The sequence below is a fragment of the Erpetoichthys calabaricus genome, chromosome 5, assembly GCF_900747795.2.
Source record: "Erpetoichthys calabaricus chromosome 5, fErpCal1.3, whole genome shotgun sequence".
NCBI lineage: Eukaryota > Metazoa > Chordata > Cladistia > Polypteriformes > Polypteridae > Erpetoichthys > Erpetoichthys calabaricus.
In genome coordinates this window covers 111,062,424-111,087,564 of record NC_041398.2, presented here as the reverse complement: position 1 = coordinate 111,087,564, position 25,141 = coordinate 111,062,424, and the positions used below count along the sequence as shown (strand labels likewise).

General features: G+C 38.6%; 1 protein-coding gene across 3 annotated transcripts in view; it reads left to right on the top strand.

Moving 5' to 3' along the window:
- The window catches only part of slc30a9 (solute carrier family 30 member 9), a 990,624-nt gene that overhangs the window by 26,322 nt on the left and 939,161 nt on the right, over positions 1–25,141 (top strand). For all 3 annotated transcript variants that reach the window (XR_007935138.1, XM_051928332.1, XM_028801927.2), the window contains 3 exons: positions 7,216–7,255; positions 7,783–7,854; positions 16,082–16,189. Coding sequence is in view for 2 of the 3 variants with exons in the window: in XM_051928332.1 (XP_051784292.1) it covers positions 7,216–7,255; positions 7,783–7,854; positions 16,082–16,189 (220 nt within the window). In the remaining variant the exon portion in view is untranslated. The remainder of the gene's footprint in view (positions 1–7,215; positions 7,256–7,782; positions 7,855–16,081; positions 16,190–25,141) is intronic.

The following is a 25,141-nucleotide window of genomic DNA, read 5'->3' as shown; positions in this document are numbered from 1 at the left end:
TAACAATTGTGTTTATGTTTAGTTCCCACTTTAGGTCCTGGGAAATTGTGGATCCCAGAAACCTAAAGTTTTCCACAGCAGACACAATGCTGTTGAGTAGTGTGAGAGGGGGCAGCACTGGGGGGCTCCTCCTGAAGTCCACTGTCATCTCCACAGTTTTAAGCTTGTTCAGCTCCAGGTTGTTTTGACCGCACCAGAGGGCCAGCTGTTCGACCTCTCGTCTGTATACAGACTCGTCACTGTCCTTGATGAGGCCAATTACTGTCATATCATCTGCGAACTTCAGGATTTTAACAGATGGGTCTCTTGAGGTGCAGTCATTTGTGTAGAGGGAGAAGAGCAGAGGAGAGAGGACACATCCCTGGGGGGCGCCAGTGCTGACTGTTCGTGTGCTGGATGTGATTTTTCCCAGTCTCACTTGCTGCTTCCTATCTGTCAGGAAGTTTTTGATCGACTGGGAGATGGGAGCTGGTACAGTGAGCCAAGTGAGTTTGGTGTGGAGGACTTCTGGAATGATAGTGTTGAACGCCGAGCTGAAGTCCACAAACAGGATCCTAGCATATGTCCCTGGAGAGTCGAGATGTTGCAGGATGTAGTGCAGTCCCATGTTGATTGCATCATCCACTGACCTGTTTGCTCGGTAAGCAAACTGTAGGGGGTCAAGCAGGGGGTCTGTAATGTCCTTCAGGTAGGTCAACACCAGTCTTTCAAAGGATTTCATGACCACAGACGTCAGGGCGACTGGCCTGTAGTCATTTAACCCTGCAATGGAGGTTTTCTTTGGAACCGGGATAATTGTAGAACGCTTAAGGCAGGAGGGAACTTCACATAGCTCCAGGGATCTGTTGAAGATCTGTGTAAATATGGGGGCCAGCTGATCAGCACAGACTTTAACACTAGAATTACCAGAGCCTACGAAAAAACTCGTATATCCGGCCCACCTTAAATCGCTTCTTAAATCCGTTCACACCTCTCCGCCAGCATCCTTTGTCCTCTAAATGTGCTGATAAAAGACAAGCTGCCAGCAGCCGGCTATTCCATCCCCCCACCGACTTAGAACGTGAGCGAAGTTTTCCCAGCTCACGCCTTGATTGATTATGTGGGAGTGAAGTGGAGTTTTACAGTGGAAATAAGAGATCATTATTCTAAAGTAATCTGTGTAAACACATTGTTAAAACAGAAACTTTGTCATATTTTAGTAATAAATGTTACAAAATGTAGTAGGCATAAACTATAGAATGTGTAAAGCCCGAGTTCCAAAGATCAAATAAACACTTTCACAAGAGCTTCAAGGACAATACAACAGCCTCCGTGGCGTAGCGCGTTAAGATTTGCCTCTTACAGCACAACAGCTCTGCCGCCTTTCAGACCTGAGTTCGATTCCCCGCTAGGGATAAAATGTTGCTTTTTTTTTTTTTTTCAACGTGTGTTGTTCCTGTAGCACTGAATGAGCTCACCCGCTCTAACATCACCCCTCCCCCCCATCTGACTCTCTAAGTGCTACAGGAACAACGCACGTTGATCTTTTTTCTTCTTTCAGTACATGTGCCTTCCCTGTTTATTTATATATCTCTGCCTGTCTGTCTCCCTATTACGCAGTGCTCGTTTGTCTGTGTGTTATGGATCTTAAAAATAACAGTTATAAGGACAGTTGTTCCTGTTAATTGCAGTCTCAATTGTAAACAAAATATTTTAAAAGGAGCATCCCACATGAAAATATAACGATCTCATTAACTGACAGTGCATACCAATTTGTAAATTTTATGTCCGTTTGAGGTTAAAAAGAAAAAAAAAAAAGCAACATTTTATCCCTAGCGGGGAATCGAACTCAGGTCTGAAAGGCGGCAGAGTTGTTGTGCTGTAAGAGGCAAATCTTAATGCGCTACGCCACAGAGGCTGTTGTATTGTCCTTGAAGCTTTTGTGAAAGTGTTTATTTGATCTTTGGAACTCGGGCTTTACACATTCTATAGTTTATGCCTACTACATTTTGTAACATTTATTACTAAAATATGACAAAGTTTCTGTTTTAACAATGTGTTTACACAGATTACTTTAGAATAATGATCTCTTATTTCCACTGTAAAACTCCACTTCACTCCCACATAATCAATCAAGGCGTGAGCTGGGAAAACTTCGCTCACGTTCTAAGTCGGTGGGGGGATGGAATAGCCGGCTGCTGGCAGCTTGTCTTTTATCAGCACATTTAGAGGACAAAGGATGCTGGCGGAGAGGTGTGAACGGATTTAAGAAGCGATTTAAGGTGGGCCGGATATACGAGTTTTTTCGTAGGCTCTGGTAATTCTAGTGTTAAGACAGGAGGGTGACACACCATCTGGACCTGGTGCCTTCCTGATCTTCTGTCTCCTGAAGAGCTGACTCACGTCCCCTTCACAGATCCTGAGTGCAGGTTTGGTGTCAGTGGGGAGGGGCAGGGGCTTGGTAGTGAGTGCTGGGACTGTATTTAGATTGCCGTGGGTGAGAGGTGTGAAAGAGGGATTATCAAACCTGCAGTAGAACAAATTCAGCTCGTTGGCCAGTTGATGGTTCTCTTCAGTATGGGGGGATGGTTTCCTGTAGTTGGTGATGTCTTTCAAACCTCTCCACACTGATGCAGGATCGTTGGCTGTAAACCTATTTTCCAGCTTTTCAGTGTAGCACCTCTTTGCTACTCTGATCTCCTTTGTCAATGTGTTTCTGGCCTGATTATACAGGATTCTGTCCCCACTTCTGTAGGCCTTCTCCTTAGCCTTGCGAAGCTGCCTGAGTTTTGTAGTAAACCAGGGTTTGTTGTTGTATGTGCGAAAAGATTTCATGGGCACACACATATCCTCACAAAAACTGACGTAGGATGTCACAGTGTCAGTAAGCTCATCCAGGTCTGTCGCTGCAGACTCAAAAACACTCCAATCAGTACAGTCAAAGCAGGCTTGTGGTTCCAGCTTTGCCTCGTTGGTCCATCTCTTCACCGTTTTCACCACAGGCTTTGCAGATCTTAAGTTCTGCCTGTAAGTTGGGAGAAGATGAACCAAACAGTGGTCTGAGAGTCCCAGGGCAGCACGAGGGACAGAGCGATAAGCATCCTTTAATGTAGTGTAGCAGTGGTCCAGTGTGTTTTTGTCCCTGGTAGGACACTTAATATGCTGACTGAATTTTGGCAGTTCTTGCCTGAGGTTTGCTCTGTTAAAATCACCAAGAACAATGAGCAGGGAGTCCGGGTGTTTGTGCTCCATGTTAGTTATCTGGTCAGCCAGGTGTTGTAATGCTTCACTAACACAGGCCTGAGGTGGGATGTAAACACCAACCAGAATAAACGAGGAAAACTCCCTTGGTGAATAGAACGGTTTACAGTCAATGAAAAAAGACTCTAAGTGAGGGCTGCATGTTTTGATTAGTACTGTGACATCTGTACACCAACCTTCGTTTATGTAGAAACAGATTCCGCCTCCTTTCGTTTTCCCCAAGAGCTCCATGACGCGGTCCGCACGGAGAAGTTGGAAGCTCGGCAGGTATAATGCGCTATCGGGGATGTGCTCACCAAGCCAGGTTTCAGTGAAGCACAGGACGGCAGATCTGGAAAAGTCCGTGCTTGTTCTGTTTAACAGTAGCAGTTCGTCCATCTTGTTGGCCAAAGAGCGGACGTTCGCCAGGTGTATTGAAGGGAGCGCAGTTCGAAATCCCCGGTGGCGCAGTTTAACAAGCGCTCCGGCTCGCTTCCCTCGTCGGCGTCTTCTGCTAATTCCGTAAAGGGCGGCTGCTCCTCCGACTAAAAGTTCTGTAAAGTATTCTGTTTGAGTGAAAGACGGTGAAAAAATTTCACCAGCGAATTGACCGATGTGTACGAGTTCCACTCTGCTGTATGTGATCAGAGGGGGACAGCTTATCACGGAACAAACAAACAAAAACAGAGAAAGCACCAAGGAACGAGGCACCGAGGCTGCCATCTGCGGCGCCATGATAAGGGAGGGAGAGAGAAAAGCAAACAATCAAAAATCAATAGGGCTGTTTGGCTTTTAAGTATGTGAAGCACCGCCGGACAAAGGGGCTGCACGAAAGGGAGAAATGTGAAGGTAGTCTTTCAGCATTTTTTAGAGGAGCGTCTGTATCCTCTAGGCCAGTGTGCGAACAGCCCCTCTGCTCACACCCCCTCAGTCAGGAGCAGAGAATGTCAGAGAGAGAGAGAGACAGGGAGAGACAGAGAAAAACAAACAATCAAAAATCAATATGTGCCGTTCGAGCTTTTAAGTATACGAAGCACTATGCGGGAAGCATGTCACTTGACAAAGCAGCTGCACGGAAGAGAGCAATGTGAAGATAATCTTTCAGCATTTTTTGACGAGCGTCCGTATCGTCTAGGGGTGCGAACAGCCCCCCTGCTCACACCCCCTCCGTCAGGAGCAGAGAATGTCAGAGCGAGAGAGAGAGAGAAAAGCAAACAATCAAAAATCAATACGTGCTGTTTGATCTTTTAAGTATGCGAAGCACCGTGCGGGAAGCATATCGCTTGACAAAGCAGCCACATGTAAGCCCAGCAATGTGAAGATAGTCTTTCAGTGTTTTTTGAGGAGCGGCCGTATCCTCTAGGGGTGCGAACAGCCCCCGTGCTCACAATATATTTGAGGAGTTTTATTTAATACGTAATACACGCGCTGGTTGGGTAGCTTCTCAGCCATCTGCCAATAGCGTCCCTTGTATGAAATCAACTGGGCAAACCAGAAATCCGCGAACCAGCAAAAAATCTGCGATATATATTTAAATATGCTTACATATAAAATCCACGATAGAGTGAAGCCGCGAAAGTCAAAGCGCGATACAGCGAGGGATTACTGTATTCTGTTTACTAAAATTCAGGACTTTTTTGAAGTGCCAGTTTGATTTATTCTAGATCAGAAAACCAACTGCTGGAAACTAAAATAACTGAAATATGCAGGGCTTTCTGTGGGCAGTTGGAGGCACTAGAACAAAGAAGTCTGAGGATATTTCAAGTCACAAAAATAAAATAACAGATTTTATCTAGTGCCTCAGTATTTTCCCTCAGGTAAAGGAATCATTTAGCTAAGCACTGATAGAACATAATAGTTCTATTGGTACCTGATTGCCACAAAGAGGTCCTCTTGAATGAACAGGCAGAGGATTAGTCCATATGTTGCGTTCTGGTATGTTATATTAGATGAAAAAGGTTTATTTCTGTCTGAGACTCTGTTTGTAGAAGGCTTGAGCTCATCTATTGTTCATAATTGATTTGTAGACACTGTTCGAACATGTCTTCTTGTAAAGGTTCTTAATTTCTGGTGAGTGATAACGTGGGTGGCAAACACATAGTCAACACTTTGCAAAAAGCACAGACTGCCAGGTGGTGCTTGCAAGGACAGCTTATTTGAAAAAGTGTCACCTACAGCTATTTTTGCTTTGGTAGTTTGAATTCAGACTACATATTTGGTTTCTCACCTTTGAGCAATCCATTAAATTATTGCATAATTGCAGCAACCTTGTTAACGTATATGGCATCTTTGTTAAACAGATTAAAAAAAAAATGTAACTGAGGGTTTTTTTTTTTTTTTTTTTTTTTTTTTTTCCCACTTCAGATCAGTACCTTCCTGTTACTAAACACTAAACAAAAGCCAACTAAATAGATTGGCTAAAGAAGAACTTGCGTAACCTTGCAGTTCCATCACGATTAACTTATATAAGCAGTACTGCTATTGCCAACACAGGGCACAAGGCAGGAAACAATCCTGGGCAGGGTGCCAACCCACCGCAGGACACACACAAACACACCCACACACCAAGCACACACTAGGGCCAATTTAGAATCGCCAATCCACCTAACCTGCATGTCTTTGGACTGTGGGAGGAAACCGGAGCGCCCGGAGGAAACCCACGCAGACACGGGGAGAACATGCAAACTCCACGCAGGGAGGACCCGGGAATCGAACCCAGGTCCCCAGATCTCCCAACTGCGAGGCAGCAGCGCTACCCACTGCGCCACCGTGCCGCCCTACTGCTATTGCACTTTGAAAAATGTTACAATTCTTTGATGTGGCGCTGTTAGCGGTAGTGAATTTTAAGCTCTGCTGTAGCAGAGACAGCATATTTTAGAAAACTATGACAGTTGGGAGACACATGATAAAGCTCTGTTGGAGCAGGCTAATGTAGGACTAAAAAATCAATCATGTGCAAACCATGTTCTTCTCAAGAGCCATTCACATGAGGAGAATTCAAGAAAACAAGCATGTTAGTGTGACTGCCTTTAGATTTGAATGCTTACCTGCTGTAAAGTGGTGTACAGTTATTTGGTTTACTGCTTCCATGTAAGCTGCCAGGTCCTGGTGAAATGTCAGAGTAATAGATAATCCTCCATATAGTTCCTATTTTTTTTCCTGGACCTCCAACGAAGGTCCCGCCACCCCAACTGCCTGCTTGTACCTCATCCATGCAAGTCAGTCTTTACATTAAATGTAGGGTAACCATATATAATCACACTCAATACAGTGTTATTAAAGTAAAACAACACTTGCATCCAGCAAATTTAGAACTTTTTTTGCTATTTAATTTTTCAGTCTGCTTTAAGATTTAAAACACCTTTGCATATTTAATTTAGAGGACTAGTGACAATGAACTTATCTGAGGAAAATAGTAGGTAGTCTTTGCAGGATTTTATCAACTAAGCACAAAGAGCATGGGAAAGGTGCTACATAAATAATATGTATTATTGTTATTATTATTAACTAATAATTTAAATTAAGGCCGTTTTAATAAGACACTATTTCTTAATAGCTAACCTATAGTGTTCTCCATAATATTTGGGACAAAGTTGGGGGAAAAGTGTTGTCGTTTCTGCATGAAATGCCCTTAAAATAAATGCTGCATTGTGCACTTTAATTATGTCTGAATTATAATTTTAAACTGTGAAAAACAAGGGTAATCCAGGAAAAATGTGTGTTTTTCCCCTAACATTATGTAAGACACTGTTAATTCTGCTTTTTCTAGACAGACATTTGCCACTGTGATTGGTCTGAGCCACATAGTATCAGTACAGCTTATACTACGTGAAATAGTAAAAAAATACACATTACCTCCTGTGTTTGTGTGTATTTCCTAGGTGTGATCCAAATTATCATTTTCTAAGTAAGAGCAACCTAATTGAAACACTATAGTGTGTTTTACTTTTATTTTGCCATCAGGATGAAAAAGATGAAATATTTGTTTGATTTCAGGCTTACTGTATTTTGGCTGGATCCCTAGTTTCTGAAGGGGGTAAGTCTCTTTTTATTTTGATATTATATTACAAATTAGAATATGTATTTAACCTCATTGATAGTTTATATATTATTCTCTTCTACCAGTATTTGTTTTTCTCTTAATTTTAACATGAGATTTGTTGACTTCAGTATTGTTCTAAAGTCAATAGAATCCCAAGTTAGATATAAAGTCTAAAGAGATTTTCTGTTCTTCAAACATCATATTATTTTTTTTTTTTTTTCTTTCTTTTTTCCGCTCTTTGAAATATCTTCTAATGAGCAAACTATTCTTTGGTTACACAGTAAGAATGGGAAGAATGCAGCAGAAGCTTATAAACAAAACTAGCCAATTCAAAGTTTTCTCAGTTTACTAAAAGACAAAGGATATAGTAGGTGCTGGCTGTTGGCTATTTGATAATAGCCAACTGTTTTCAATAACAGTTTGTTTTTTTTGTCACTTTAATGTAATAAAACTGGTAGACTACATATTAAAAAAAAATTGGAATGTTCTGTCCCGTGAAAAATATACTGTCATTTCTTTAGCTACACTTTTGGTGGCAGTAAATGAGATCAAGAAGAGTGCCAGACTTCGGGGAGTTTCGTTTTATGAATATGGTATGTACTCATCTTTTGCTTCTTTGACTTGAATCTATCTTCAGTAAATTTACATTGTATATAAATACATTTCATGCATTGAATTCATGTTATTTTGCTGCAATGTTTTAAATATGTTTCAGCCTCTCTAACAACCTTACAGTATATCAAACAATAGCTTACATTATTTTAATATGTTCTGAATAAAAATTGGTATTTGTTTTGGGGTTTTTTATGCATACATTCAGTCATGTGTTGCTATTCTTAATCAAATACTTAAATCATGCTATTTGTTGTTAATTGCTAGGTTAGAGCACCTTTTTAAACTTGGCCAACAAACATGTCTTGTCCTTTCTGAGATTACTATTTGCTATGAATAAAGAGGACAGCAGTCAAGTATGTGTTAAGGTAAATTGTCTTACAGAATTGTCTCAAGCAGATGTTTGATGAGTTATGTAATTAATATAGTGCAGCAAAATATTTAGTTTAACCCAAAATCCATTTTTCCAGATAGTAGAAGAAAAAAGTGTCCTAGACTGTGTCTTAAAATAAAGCAAATTTTTTTAGTCATTACGATGAACAGGTAAGCTTGTAGAACTGTAGTGTAGTGCCATGACAGCTTACATGCAACTTGCTGTGAGGTGCCTTAGTATCTGGCTAACTCATACAACTAAAGAATTTCCCAGAGTTCTTTGAATTTCACAGGCAATAAAACAGCAAACTATTTCTTGTTATGAAAAATAAATCTTTCCTTGTAATTGGATATATAAAGAGTTGTTACATTATTTGCTGTAATTTATAAAATTTTGTGTTTACAATACACTGGATAGACTCGGGTTATGTTGTGGCTTTCAACTACGTTTTTGTTGTGCTGTTGCTGAAGCCACATGCAGATTGTATCTGATTCAGCACACACACAAAATGATATGTGTGATGTGCTTACACAGATCTTTTGGAACTGAGCTGGGTTCTTGTCCTGCTATGACTAACGCATTAATTACTGCCTAGATTATGCCGCTGTCATTTGCGGCATGAGTGTGCCAAGATGAACTGGTATTTCCTTCCAGTTACTTCGTGGCAGTCTGGTTTGTGTTTTTTCGTTGCAATTATTATCTCAAAGGACTTCTGTGCTTTACCATAGAGTCTTAGTCTCACAGCAGTGAATAATTGATTCAGAAGAGGCCAGTATTGTTGTACTTACTGTTTTATTGCCAGTGGTGTCCGATCACTCACCTATTATCAACTTTATAATATTGTGCCTGTGTCTGTTTTATTGGGACATACTGCACAAGTTGGAGTGATTCAAATTCAAAGGTGCACATTCTTCAAAATAAATTACTTACTTTCGAGTTTGGACAGAACCTAGTATTAACTTGTACTTTTGGCTTTTAGCTTGTTTGTGATGCAGAACACAAGCATGCATCTGTGGTATTTTTTTTGTTTTTTTGTTTTTTTTGCTGGAATATATCCCTGCATCTGTCAAGTCTCCTCTGTGTAAGCTTCTTTTGTTATTGTTTGTTGTGGAAAATCTTCTGCAGCTGATAAAAGCTTCATTCGTTCATTCATTCATTACTCTTACTCCTCAGCCCATTCCTTCATGTGTTGTATGGTGTCAGGTGATCAGTTTTTCTGCAGCTATCCGGGCAATAGGCACTCAGCTGTTGCCTGTGAGGAAGGGTATTCTGTACTAACATATAAAGGGTGTTACGCTTAGATGTTTTCATCTCCAGGACTTACTGAGCCATGACAGCAGCTTTTGATATACTGAATATCTGGTTACATGTTACAGCCTATCAAGCATCTACCTGAGTACATGTTATCAACTAAGCTGATAAAGCTACGTCATCCAGCTGATTAACGTAGCAAATTAAAGTACCTTCAGTGCAAACGTAGAATCCAACTTCCTTTGATAAGTAACAGTCATGTACAGAAGCAGTTACAATCTTGTTTTATGCCAGTTGTTGTAAACTTCCTTTGCAGCACCTGACAACCTGGTGAATACCTTTTCTGTAGCATGGGAAGAAGGATTGCTTTATGCCTTTCCTTTAGCTAGCTTCTTTAGTTCCAGTTGTACAACATAAAGCAAGGGCAAGACTTGCAAACATAGTTCTTGTAGGGCAAGATTGACCAGAACCCACTACTTATAGGAATTGCAACATTATAGCCGTGACAAATACTACCCTTACAAGACAAAGGGAATACACTGCACCACAGCCCTACATAACTACCGTATTTCCTTGAAAATAAGACAGGGTCTTATTTTAATTTTTCCTCCAAAAGACGCGCTAGGGCTTATTTTCAGGGGATGTCTTGTTTTTCCATGAACAAAAATCTACATTTCTCTCTTATAAAAAAATTTTGGAAGGAGACGATACATGATTTTCTCTGAGAAACTTTAACGACCCGCAAGACAAGGCAATGAGACAAAAGGACAGCTGCTGCACAGGCTTTTAAATGATCGACACGCAGCACAACAGCAGTAAGACAGTGGCTGATTCGACCACGTCTCCTTAGCGTGCGCTCAGCCCCCCCTTCACAACGCGAGCGGCAGAGACGCAAAGTGGCTGGCACGCAGCGCGCCGGGGTGTGGGCAAGTGAAGCGAGTATTCTGGAACAAAAATCTACATGTATTCAAATACAGTCATGTCATCATCTTCTGGAACATCATCATAATTCTCCAAACCCCGAATTCCATTATGAATTTCTTGCGACTCCATTTCCTTTAGAACAATTGGCCCCAATCTCTCATGTCTAGCAATAGACCTTTCCTTAAATGAGCACCTCTTGTCCATGTAGCCTGCTTGTAGTGCATTTGGATATCCAAGATTTTTGCCCTGGGACTCCTCCACAATTCCTTTCTTGTACTCGACAGAATAGCTTTTTCTTTTTGCACTCATTTTGTCGGCCTTTGGGGTTGGGGGTTGGGGGGGGGGAGGGGGGTTTTTCTGTGGTCAAAGTACTTCCTGTTCATCTGGGTACATACATACACCTGGGCGGGATCATAACTAGGGCTTATTTTCGGAGTAGGGCTTATATCACGAGCATCCTGAAAAATCATGCTAGGGCTTATTTTCGGGGTAGGTCTTATTTTCGGGGGAACGCAGTAAGATTGACAACATGATTCCTTAATGGTTAAAAATGTTTACAAACAGACTGTACGTTGATGTCCTCAAAAAGATGGCAACACCATACAATGAAAAAGGTTTAGGATCTTCTTCTCATCAAACTACCTGCGATCAGCATTTGCCCAAACTTACTTTTGTCTTATCATACTCATTTGATGAAATGGTCTCTGTCACCGTTAAAGTTCACTGTTCTGTGGATTCTTATCACTTTGAAATAAGTGAAATCGGCATAGAACTACAGTTAATAACACATTTATTTAAGGACTATCTTTAGTTTTGCATAAAGGTAGGGCCTCAGTGACTACTGTCACTGGTGCTATGAAAATTAACATAATAAGTCTTGAAGGCTTAGCTGCTGTAACCATTGGATCTTTAAATTGTCTTTTTTTGATGGCTCTAACATTGAACTGAAAAATAATTGAATGATTAACATAACACATATCACATAATACTGAAAGTGTGCTTGTTTTACATATTATCTTACCTTTAAATAGTACAATTTTCCATTCTTTTTCCAGCTCCACACACATCAGGCACTAACAGACAGACATACGTATAAGATGTTAAAAGGACACTAGTTTTATAATAACATTTATTTCCATAGCACATTTTCATATCAAGAATGTAGCTTGAAGTGCCTTAGAAGATGTCATGAAATAGTTACAAGCAAAGAAAAAACAATTAAAAATAGATAAGAATGAATAAATAACATACAAAAATAAGAAATACACTCTTACATATGCAAGATAAATATATAATTAACAAAGAAGTAGAGTCTTTATATACAGAATCATATTTTAAGTCCTATCATAAGGTCAGGTGGCCAGGGAGTCCAAGGAAAAAAAAAACTCTAGTTAAGCTGGTGAAAAAGTACATAACAGCAAAGCATGCCTGGCTCTTGGGAAATAAGGCAGACCACTGTTAGAAGATCTGAGGTTATGACTTGGAATGTATGAGGACAGGCACTCAAATATAGAAAGGAACAAGATTACTTAAGGCTTTATATACCGTTAGTAGTATTTTAAAATCAATTCTAAACGATAAAGGTAACCAATGTAACAATGCTAACACTGGTGTGTCATGCTCAGATTTTCTTTTTCTGGTTAAGACATTGACCTGTTGACACAAGAATGACAATTAGGAGCTCTGTTAATGTAACTGGCAGCAGTATCCAAATTATCATGTACAAGTGAAACTGAGCACATGTGCAATATTCACTCCAAGTGATGGCTGAAAGAGTTCATGGCCTAGTGCAACAAGCAAATCTAAATACATGAAAAATCTATAATATTACTTTTTTTGCATGTCATGTTAAAGGCATATACTTTATACAATTTTAAAACCATTACAAGAAAGCCTTGGCGCCTTTGTCTTAATCTCCATAAAATCAGAAATTGGCAAATTGTCTTCTTTGACTTTTTTTTTTAATCCTTCTCCTTCTTGAGAAATTTTTGTCACAAGTTTTACAAAGAGGCCTTCTGATATATTCAAACTACAAATTTCCAACTTTTTATAAGAACATTTAAAAATCAACTGCATTCTGCAATTACAGATAAATTCTAAGAATTTCTCATGTGCAACCCGGAACCTAATGTTTCTTGTGTACTGGGTATGTGCCCTGAAAATTTTGTTTTCCAAAGTGTTATTTCTAGTAGTACACAGTATAGAGCAAGTAAGCAAGTCATAGCAAGTTGCTATGTAAGCAAGTCAGTGCTGGCTGTCTGTGCCATCTACTGGTAAGAAGATGCTGTACAGTTAGTATAGAAGGCAGGGGGACATTCAGTGCCTCGCTTGTCACGTTAGGACTTTTGCTTTAAAAGGACCGCTTTTGCCCTCACTGATTAAAAACCATAGACATTTTATAAACAATTATTGGCATTTTACAAAATTAGAAGATAACATTTTATCTTATTAGAATAGTGAACAGAAATGTATTTAGTGTCAACTATTACAGAAATTTTGTCAAAATAAGCAGAATATGGATTCAGTCTCCTATCTTTAAAAAAAAAAAACAAAACAAAAAAAAAAACACAAAACATAAGCAATATATTGATGCAAGAAAAAGAAAATATGTTTTATATACATTTTATTGGGGTGGCACGGTGGTGCAGTAGTAGCGCTGCTGCCTCGCAGTAAGGAGACCCGGGTTCGCTTCCCGGGTCCTCCCTGCGTGGAGTTTGCATGTTCTCCCTGTGTCTGTGTGGATTTCCTCCGGGTGCTCCGGTTTCCTCCCACAGTCCAAAGACATACAGGTTAGTTTGATTGACAATTCTAAATTGGCCCTAGTGTGTGCTTGGTGTGTGTGTGTGTCCTGCGGTGGGTTGGCGCCCTGCCCAGGATTGGTTCCCTGCCTTGCGCCCTGTGTTGGCTGGGATTGGCTCCAGCAGACCCCCGTGACCCTGTGTTCAGATTCAGCAGGTTAGAAAATGGATGGATGGATACATTTTATTGAAATAAGGGCACATAAGAAAAATATTATAAACTAGAAACTTTAACATATCAGTTGCTGTCTTAAGGACATTAGGTCGCTAAATTAACTCAGTAATAAATCATCATTGAAGATTAATTATTACTTACTGAAAGCAGTTACAGTGGTGTGAAAAACTATTTGCCCCCTTCCTGATTTCTTATTCTTTTGCATGTTTGTCACACAAAATGTTTCTGATCATCAAACACATTTAACCATTAGTCAAATATAACACAAGTAAACACAAAATGCAGTTTGTAAATGGTGGTTTTTATTATTTAGGGAGAAAAAAAAATCCAAACCTACATGGCCCTGTGTGAAAAAGTAATTGCCCCCTGAACCTAATAACTGGTTGGGCCACCCTTAGCAGCAATAACTGCAATCAAGCGTTTGCGATAACTTGCAATGAGTCTTTTACAGCGCTCTGGAGGAATTTTGGCCCACTCATCTTTGCAAAATTGTTGTAATTCAGCTTTATTTGAGGGTTTTCTAGCATGAACCGCCTTTTTAAGGTCATGCCATAGCATCTCAATTGGATTCAGGTCAGGACTTTGACTAGGCCACTCCAAAGTCTTCATTTTGTTTTTCTTCAGCCATTCAGAGGTGGATTTGCTGGTGTGTTTTGGGTCATTGTCCTGTTGCAGCACCCAAGATCGCTTCAGCTTGAGTTGACGAACAGATGGCCGGACATTCTCCTTCAGGATTTTTTGGTAGACAGTAGAATTCATGGTTCCATCTATCACAGCAAGCCTTCCAGGTCCTGAAGCAGCAAAACAACCCCAGACCATCACACTACCACCACCATATTTTACTGTTGGTATGATGTTCTTTTTCTGAAATGCTGTGTTCCTTTTACGCCAGATGTAACGGGACATTTGCCTTCCAAAAAGTTCAACTTTTGACTCATCAGTCCACAAGGTATTTTCCCAAAAGTCTTGGCAATCATTGAGATGTTTCTTAGCAAAATTGAGATGAGCCCTAATGTTCTTTTTGCTTAACAGTGGTTTGCGTCTTGGAAATCTGCCATGCAGGCCGTTTTTGCCCAGTGTCTTTCTTATGGTGGAGTCGTGAACACTGACCTTAATTGAGGCAAGTGAGGCCTGCAGTTCTTTAGACGTTGTCCTGGGGTCTTTTGTGACCTCTCGCATGAGTCGTCTCTGCGCTTTTGGGGTAATTTTGGTCGGCCGGCCACTCCTGGGAAGGTTTACCACTGTTCCATGTTTTTGCCATTTGTGGATAATGGCTCTCAGTGTGGTTCGCTGGAGTCCCAAAGCTTTAGAAATGGCTTTATAACCTTTACCAGACTGATAGATCTCAATTACTTCTGTTCTCATTTGTTCCTGAATTTCTTTGGATCTTGGCATGATGTCTAGCTTTTCAGGTGCTTTTGGTCTACTTCTCTGTGTCAGGCAGCTCCTATTTAAGTGATTTCTTGATTGAAACAGGTGTGGCAGTAATCAGGCCTGGGGGTGGCTACGGAAATTTAACTCAGGTGTGATACACCACAGTTAGGTTATTTTTTAACAAGGGGGCAATTACTTTTTCACACAGGGCCATGTAGGTTTGGATTTTTTTTTCTCCCTAAATAATAAACACCATCATTTAAAAACTGCATTTTGTGTTTACTTGTGTTATATTTGACTAATGGTTAAATGTGTTTGATGATCAGAAACATTTTGTGTGACAAACATGCAAAAGAATAAGAAATCAGGAAGGGGGCAAATAGTTTTTTTGTATGTAATGCTTTGTCGATTGGTGCTATGAAGCAGTGCATTTTTTGTATTTATTGTCCTTCACGAAATCACCAGCAGCATTCGCCCCCAAGACTCTAACTTTAGCATTAGTGTGAGGGAAAGTATTGCATGCTTTGCAATAATTTTGAGGCGTTTTATCTCTTGATTTACTATTTTGAAGCAATCTGTCTTTTATATTTTAATTGTTGGTTTATTGACCTTTTTAATAGTTCTTGACAGTTTTTTGTTGATAGTATTTTGTAGTCCTTCTTAATTTCAACAGGTTTTGCAGTACAACAAAGCAGTCTACTTTACAAATGAGTGTTTACATGATCAGGGGCGAGGAATGAGAGGGAGAAGTGGTTGAAAAAACATTACATTAGACGTTTGGAATCACAGTGTTAAAACTTTTTATTAGTGCAGTAGTGCCAGTAATACATTTTAAATTATTGGCTAATTAATAGCTAAAAATTAATAGCTAATTTTGGAGTTGTGTTTTCTCACCATTCTTGTGTTTAAGAAACAAACTATATTAATTATGGGCTATTTTGTTTTTTGACCCTAATTATTTCTCTTTTTCCTGCTGCTCTCAGAGGCCAGATACAGTATTTTTTACAGTAGTGTGTTTATGTGACTGTAACTATAATTATAGCAAAATTTCGCATTGGAACTGTAGTTAACTCTTTTATTAAAACGAAGTAATGTCAGATCACTGAATACTGTACTAATTTTAACTGCCATTGATGTTTTAGGGAATAATGGATAAAAATATATATGTATATCCTTCAGAATAAAGCTACTGTATGTGTACTTTCTATTCCCCAATTACTCTTAAAAGCTGTTCCTTACTGAAATGTGATGAGCACTTTTATGACAATAGTATTTATTTATTTATTATTTTTTTTTTCCCCCCCCTCTCAAAGTTATGCAGAGCCATGACCCAAGTACCAATGTTGTGCTATTAGAGGATGCTGCTGCTGTGCTGGGTGTTATACTTGCTGGTGGCTGCATGGGACTGACGTCCCTAACAGGTGAGTTTAATGCTGTGTATTAATCTTTTTTTGAATTACTGTTGAAAAATTGCAAAGCAAAGTATGCTTTAAGCAATAAATATTAATGTTTTTTTCCACCATGTCCTTAAGCAGCTTTGACAACTTTAAAGTGTAATAGCCAAAAAATGAAATTAAAGTCTTAGAGATACTTGAGCTGACAGAAGATCTTGCTGCTGTTATTTCATTCAGGTTAGTTAAGAACGGGTTCTGCATCTACATGGATGTAATATTAAACTGTAGCATATCTTGCATACTGTCAACAAGTCTTTTTAAATTTAAAAGTTTCAAATACTGTTCAATGTTATTCATTAAGTACATGACATTTTGAAACACTTTCTTTCATTGAGGTAATATAAAGACTGTATACTGAAAATACTAATGCACAGTACATGAACTGCATATATAAAGGGTGAGAGCAATGCACACTCCCAGATGGGTGTTTGCACCTTTCATTTATGCATTAACTAAAAAGGCAGCAGATGTTTAGGCTACATCTGAACAGTACTTATTTGACTTTCTCCTTTGGGAGTTAAATCTGCCCAAACAACATCTTATTTTTTTTTTTTTTTATAATTTGTCATTAATTTGGTAGTGCATTATCCTTGTAATGTTCATTTTTCCCTTGGTTACTTAACTTGTTCATACACCCATTACCTTAAACCTACTTAATCCATTTGTTTTAATTATTTAGGTCAAAGTGTAGCCTAGTAGCATAAGGCACCTAGAAGTATCCTGAACAGGTACCAATTATATATACTGCATGGAAGAGTCACACAAGTGACTTGTAGAACTGCTTAAAAACATAGTATACAGTTGTGCTTGAAAGTTTGTGAACCCTTTAGAATTTTCTATATTTCTGCATAAATATGACCTAAAACATCATCAGATTTTCACTCAAGTCCTAAAAGTAGATAAAGAGAAACCAGTTAAACAAATGAGACAAAAATATTATACTTGGTTATTTATTTATTTCAACTGTAGGTGAAAGAATGCTATACTTACAAATGTACCTTCTAGTAAAGCACACATACTTTTACTTTGTGAGCTTTGTACAGCAAGTATATTTGTAGAACAGAGCTTTGTATGTTAGTGTTTATTAAAGCCATCTTTTTTTGCCTTGATGTGAATGCTTGATATTTTGGAAAGATTTGGATGCCAAATCCTCCATAACACTCTTTAGGTCTGCTTTCTGTAGAATTAGCTTTTGTAAAAACTTTATTAGTCCACTTCATTCTAAATCCCCAAAGTGTAATTTAGGCTGGTTCCTGTCTTGTACTCTGTTCTCCCGGGACATGCATATCTCCTCCTTGCAACCCAGCATTAGGTCTAGTTGAAGAATAATAGGAAAGTTCAAAAGAACTAGTAATTCTAAACAAAGACCAAATATTGTGTATGTCTCGTTTTCACTCTCACTTCGAGATGTATAAAAACTAAACTTGGCATAAGGCTACGCACATTTTCTTGGCAGCGTCCCCCCTTGCGTACACACTTTTATGCTCGGTTTTGTGAACTGGAGGCACCCAGCATCAAAGCAGTGCTACTGTTTCTGTGGTCTGCTTTTCTTTTTTAGAGTTACATCTATGATGTGGGTTTTATCAAATTTCCCAAAATTAATTGCACATCATTTACGAATTTAATTCCTTTGGTTGTTATCATTCTGTATGTAATGGTGCACGGAATGGCCAAACTATTCCAACTACCAAGTCTGCTTTAGCATTGCTAGAAGACATCACAAATGGAAGAATTAAAAGGACAGTGCATATTTACAGATGATGACAACTGGCTTCTAAGTCGATTTTGATTTCCACGTGCTATCCTCCTGGAGCTGTGTGCTGAACTGGCACCGGCTTTTCAAAGGCAGACTTTCAGGCCCACACTCAGATTTTTAACCATAGGAGCTTTTCAACGTGAACTTGCTGACGATCAGGTATTTCACAAACATCACTGAGTCACTCCATGCCAGATGTATAGGATGGTGTTATCCGCTTATCATCCAGATAGAAAAGATGTTCTTACACTGTGGCTGAACTGGAAAACATAAAAGCGCAATTTGCAGCAACATCGGGTTTTCCAAATGTAACCAGAGCAATCAACTGCATGCACATTGCTATTGCAACGGCGCTGGACAAGTTACATCAGCCAGGGATGAATCGCCCATTTAAGTATAGCGAGTCACCTCAAAATAAAGAGCAGAGAATCAATCTGTTGTGGCTCTCGGTGCCGTTGTTATATAAAGGCACCTTCAGAGAATGAATTTGCTTATGTAAATAGAAAGCATTTCCACTCTATTAATGTGCTGCTTTGTAGTGCACAGAAAGTGTATTGCAGTGTGCAAGCTTGAACCTGAAGAGATGCGCTATGATGAACCTGACCCTGACCCACCAAATGATCAGCCAAGTCGGACAGAGTTACTGTACAACTTCGTTTGAATATAATTAGAATGTAAAAACGGGTAATCACATGCAGCATTTATTTTTTTAACCAATTCATTTAATTTGTGGTCAATATCACATAGTATATCCCTTATGTTCCTTAGTTCATTGCCCACATCTCTTTCAGCATCCACTATTGCATTTTGTGACTCCAAAATAGCGTCCTTCACCACACAACCAGATGACCAGTGCTTTCCAAGGCTGAGGTGTTTGTGCAGCCAGCGTCCGAAGATGTGCTTGGCACACAGGCACCATCACTGTCTGAGCATCACACATTGGGGGGGTTGGGGGTTTGGTCAGCTTTTAGAATATTGTCTGAAACAGAATCGGCAGACAGTGGGCTGTGACTCACCATTTTGTGTCGACTGTGATCCATCCATCCATCCATTGTCCAACCCGCTGAATCCGAACAGGGTCACGGGGGTCTGCTGGAGCCAATCCCAGCCAACACAGGGCACAAGGCAGGAAACAATCCCGGGCAGGGTGCCAACCCACCGCAGGTCGACTGTGATATCTGACCATTTCTCTTTTCTTTCGGGCACTGTGCGACTTTCTGAACTTAAACTTTCGAAGTGTCTCAGGCACGCTTTTGTTGCTTACACCACTGTATAAGCCAACAAATAGTAAGTTTTTCCCTGCCTCAACTTTGCATTTTCTGAAATTCTTTTTTCATGTGCCTTTTTCATTGTTTTTTTTTTTTTTTTTACCTAACACTGAACGGAAGGTGATATTTATATATTTGCATATTAAATCATTCAAAATTCTGGGAGGAGTCGAGGTGGGGCTGTAGGCATGTGCACAAGCATTAACTTTCACATTCGTTGGGATTTGTAAAGGAGAAGTGTGTGGAATTTGCCATACGCATAGATTTATACATCAAGATTTTTTTTGTGCATACACACAATTCCACTTTTGTCCATACGCCTTGTTTTAGTGTGAATTCTATGCATGGCATTATACATAAGGCCCTAGGAGAAAAAGAGAGTATCTCATGCAAAATCAAAGAGTAGTTGATAAAGAGCCAAGCCATGAGCCAGAGAAACAAAAGTTAATTATAATAAATGAACAGACAGTATATTTAGACAAATAAGAAAAAGTCTTTCCACTGCCAATTAGGTTTTGCTGTGACCTTGTGTTAAACACCAGCAATGGTTTGTGCCTTAAATTAAATTTTGAAGTCCCAATTTATTGATACGTACTATAGGGGGATAACATTAACAATCAAGGTATCTTTGTCTTGCTCAACATGCAAATAGCAAAAGGATTTCAGCACTTTATTTTAGAAGAATCACAGAAACTGGAAGAATGCAGCTTAAGTTTTATGTTGTGTTTAATAACTTGTAAACTCCCAGGTTCCTTTAATTGATTTTCTTTGATGGTTCAAGTCTTGCAGTATACTCTGGTTATTCCATGAAGCGTATTAGTCAGATTTTTAAAGTAGCAGATGTTACTCTGTGAAGAGGTAGCTGTTAAGTGTTTACATTTCCTGAGTTCCCAGGTGCGCTTGGGTCTTGAATGTTGGAGTGTCTGCAGATTTTTCATCTTTCTGTCCATCCATTTCTTGAACTCGCTTAACCTATTTCAAGGTTACTACAAGCCTCAGCCTACTGTGGTAGCATTGGATACACGACAGGAACCTACCTTGAAGAAGGCATCAGGTTAACATAGTGCACGCCAGCATAAAAATTTGCAAACTCCACAGTTATATTTCATACTTAATAATACAGTTCTTGTCATTAATTGATCATGGCTTGATCTAAAGTAAATATTTCCAAGAAAATCAGAAGTGTTTTTTTAGCTGGTATGAATTATTCCCCCTCATTCCCTCAACTGTTTTGGTCTCTAAATAATGTTTAAACAGCTTCTCTATGTGATGAAAATACCAGTGTACATGGTATTAGCCACTGTGTTGTTCACTACATTGTTATTTGTAGCTCATTTTCAACTTACTAAAAAAAGAGCAGGTAAACTAAAATGAAAGGAAGAATTATATAAATTAAATGTCTGGGTACTGAAAGCTGTATCTGAAGAGTCTTTGTGAAGTTTATGGAGAAGTAATAATGGTATTAGTAATTTTCTCAGCTTGCAGCTGAAAAACTGAGGCAAACCATCTAATGCATTAAGACATTTAATTAACAGCAGAAACTGGCTTCTTGTTAAGAAACAGCTTTAAAGGAAATCCTGCAGCCACCACTGCTTTTACAGGAAATGTTTTTGACATTGACAAATGATGTTTACAGACTTTTACATTTCACATTTGTCTTTTTATTGGCTGACACAGTGCTATTAAATTGTGTGGTTTCATTTGAATCTCATTTGTATAGGTATTCATATGTTCTAAGAGCAGTTTCATGTTGTCAGTAGCTAAACTTTTTTAAGTGGATCTTCATTTGAAAATATGAATTAAAATGTCATCTCTTGACATTCCATGCACTCATAAATGAGGGTTGCAGACACAACGTTCTATAGTTGACAGATTAAGCAACCGTGTCCCTAAGCAGCAATCTTTTCCTCCCCCTTGAAAATTCTTTGACGGTTCTTTTTTGTCATTTTTAGCTCTAATTAATATGCATCATGCAATCTTTCTCTTAAAATAAGATTTTATTCTTTATATCAGTACTGAGTACTTCATGCTTCAAATTTACATAAACATTTCTTTTACCTTTTCCTTTGGTGAATTTTGTAGGGCTGGCAATTATGATTACATTGTGTTAAGAGTTAAGTAAATAAATATTCAGTTAATCTGTACTTCAAAACTAACAGGTACCTAAAATATGGGATTTTAAAAAGTAGCCTTTCACAACAAACTTTAATTTTGAAACCTTTAATAAGACCTGCTCCTTGACATTTGACATTGCCAGATCAAATGTAGCACCGACCCTTATCAAATCTTCCACTTGACTATTCATACAGTGTAATTAACCTTGTTACTGGATTAGAACTGTTTAGTACAGAGTCATATTACAATTGGCTGTGAATCACATGGATTTTTTTTTTTTTTTTTCATTTGTTTAAATAAAATTTGCACCAAGTACCTGCAGCATTTATTTCAGGAAGTTTGCTTCAAGAGGAAGTTTTTGGTATAATTAGACAATGAAAGACATACTTAGTATGTTCATATAATCAAGACTGACTATTGTTAGGGTGTTTTGCACTGTGAACAAGAGTTAATTTGCTTTAATACGAATGGCCAGTAGATGTCAGTAACATTCCCTCACAAGCGGTAAAAGTGTTTTTTGTGCATTCCATTGTTACCTATTTAGGCTATTTCTAGGCACTATTTTGTAAGAAAAATGTGCTTTAGCAGTTTCTTTTTTTGGCTGTTTAAGGACAAAAATGTAGTAGTTTTAATTTTCTTTAAAATTATTGTTAAATTTTATTTAAAGAATGCCTGTTTTGCTGGTTAATTATTAAGGCTTGCACCACCAGCCTGTTAATGCATAGCATCAGTAGAACGCTCCTTTTCATGGTGATTTTATGAAAGGGGAGTACACCTCATCAGTAAGCAGAAATACTTAAATCTGTAAAGAATCGTCTTTCTTACTGCAAGTTTTTATGCAGTTTTTGAAGGAAGTTTGCGCTGTCTTATCTTCAGCATTCCATCAATCTTTGTATCAGCTGTACACCAAACTTGAACAGTTTTAGTAATCATAATTCAATTTATGTTAGCTTTGTTTTATTTTGCACTAATTTATGAAACTGTCATGTTCTTTAAGATTTAACTTGACAAACGTTAAATATATTTAATTTTCTTTCATCCATTTATTTTATTGCATTAGTTTAGTTAAAAGTTTGATCTGCCAAACAAAAGCTTTGATCCATTATATACTGTGCCTGTAGGACCACATTCAGAACGTTGTGTGTAGTTTTATTTTAAACACTTTTTTTATTAAAATAACAACTATAGAGGAAGTCCAATAAGAGCTATGACCAAGTTCAGCAGAACAGGGTATTAGTAGACGTATTGAAAATAATAAGGTGGGCGTTGTATTGAATAGATAAGAGTAGGCAGTGGTTAATTAAATCTATAGATTGGGAAATGTTTTAAGATTCCTTATCAGATCAAGATCTCTAGTTAGGAGCATGCGCTGATACAGTGCATTGTTGCTCCCACCACATGACAAATCAGCTCAGAATCCCAGATTAGGACCCGAGTGCAGCCATGCAATGAGTGACACCTCAGCACCACACAAGTTCAGATGGAACGGTGACATCACTAATTTCTTGAAGTTTTATATTATATATCAAGCTGGTGATATTAAAACATTACAGAAATTCAGGTATGGGTAATAATAATGGTATCAGAATGTGCGTGGTGACTTGTTGCATGTTAATTAGCACATGCAGGTGGTAGGTTCACTGTACTATGTTCACATGACAATAATTACTATAAACCTATAAGTTGGCTGTGATGGTGCAGAATGAGGCCTGGCATTGTCCTGCTGAAATATACGTGGAGTTCCTGGGAAAAGACAGGAGCATATGTCTCTCTAAAATTCCAATTTAAGCCTCCTCATCAATGGTGCCTTCACATATATACAGATCCCCCATCCCATGGGCACTGATGAACCCCCATGCCATCACAAATGCTGGTTTTTGCACCTTTTGTTGATAAAAGTCTGAATGGTCTTTTTCATCTTTGGCACATAGAATCCGACTTCCGTTTTTTCCCAAAAACCAGCCGAAACGTGAACTCATTTGAGCAAAGAACATGTTTCCATTGTCTTTCACTCCATCTCAGAGTAAGTTGCTGACATTTCTGCACAAAATTAGATGTATGACTTTCTTTTTGCATAATACAGTTTCAGGGAGCATTTTTTGATACAGCGGTGGAATGTGTTAAGCGACAATGATTTCCCAAAGTACTCAATGAGCCCATGTGGTTATGTCCATCACTATAGCATGATGGTTTCTTAAGCCATAATGCCTAAGAGTTCCAAGGTCACACACATTCAGCAGTGGTTGGCCTTTATGCACAGAGATTTCTTCTGACTCCTTGAATCTTTTCACAATGTTATTAACTGTAGATGGTGACAGACCAAAATTCTTTGCTATCTGGCTTTGAAAAACGTTGTTTTTAAATTGACATATAATTCTCTCACAAAGTTCAGCACAAAGTGGTGAGCCACGACCCATCTTTGCTTGCAAAGACTGAGCCTTTGGTGGATGCTTCGTTTATACCCAATTTTGATATCCATACCTGTTACCAGTTAACAAGCTAATTGAGGAACCTTACAGAATGTTACTTGTATAATCTTTACAGTTTTACTTTGCCTTTGTCCCAACCTTTTTGGAGTGTGTTGCAGATATCACCAAGTTTGTTGGTGAAAACACTGAAAATCTTTTCTTTGTCCTTTTGCCTGTTAAATAAAGGTTCGAGTGAATTATCAAATTACAGATTTTTGTTTTTATTGCATTTTTAGAGAGTGTCCCAACTTTTTTGGAAATGGGGTTTGTACATGTTGGTTTTTGCACCTTTTGTTGATAATAGTCTGAATGGTCTTTTTCATCTTTGGCACGTAGAATCCGACTTCCGTTTTTTCCCAAAATATGGCATGGAATCCTGATGCTTATTGATTGCAAACATCCACATTTTCCCTGCTTGGTGATCTTGCTTTTTCTACCAGTGTTGACTGCGATACCAAAGTTCCTCATAAATGTGTCCCTGCAGCACTGCATCAGTCATTCTCTGTTTCACTGGACGATATCCAAATAGGATCTTTAAATTGGTTAATATCTGTTACACAGCCAGTCTAGAATGTTTTAAAAAGCTGTTTTAAAAAGCTGTGGTGACCAATTAGCTGGCATGTCTGAAGACTTTTAATGAATCTCTGAAAGAATCCAGTGTTCCCAACTGCATTAAAAACATAATAATTGTCCTATGCAAAAGAAGACAAAAATATACTGTCCCAGTGACTATATACTGCTGTCTTTCACTACCATTGTGTAGATCTGCTTTGAGGGACTGGTGTTCAAAAATGTTCAAAATAAGTTTTGGGTCATGTTCAATTTGCTTATCAGCACAAACAGTCCACTGAGGATGCTATATTCGTGGCACTTAAGACTTAAAAAAACTTTTGTCCCAAACTACTGTTTATAGACTATAACTCAGCATTTAAAACATTTTGTGCCATAAAAGCTGATTACCAAGCTCCTAGACTTAGGATCTAGTACCACTGTTTGTAGCTGAATTTTAGATTTCCTAAATGGCAGGCCTCCGCATATATGTCTTGACAGCATCATTTCTTCCTAATTGAACTTCAGCACAAGAGCCCCCTGCTGTATTCGTTTTTCTCTGCTGACTTTGTGTTCTACATATCTTCATCTCCATAGCTAATTTTTCAAATGTTACATTCATCATAGTCCTGATCACCAACACTCATCACATGGCTTACAAAGAAGAGAGTTACTTTTTGGCACATTGATGTTAAGTTCAACAGTCTTTCCCTTAACGTCATTAACATCAAGAAGCTGGTTAAAAACTTCAGGAATAATGAAG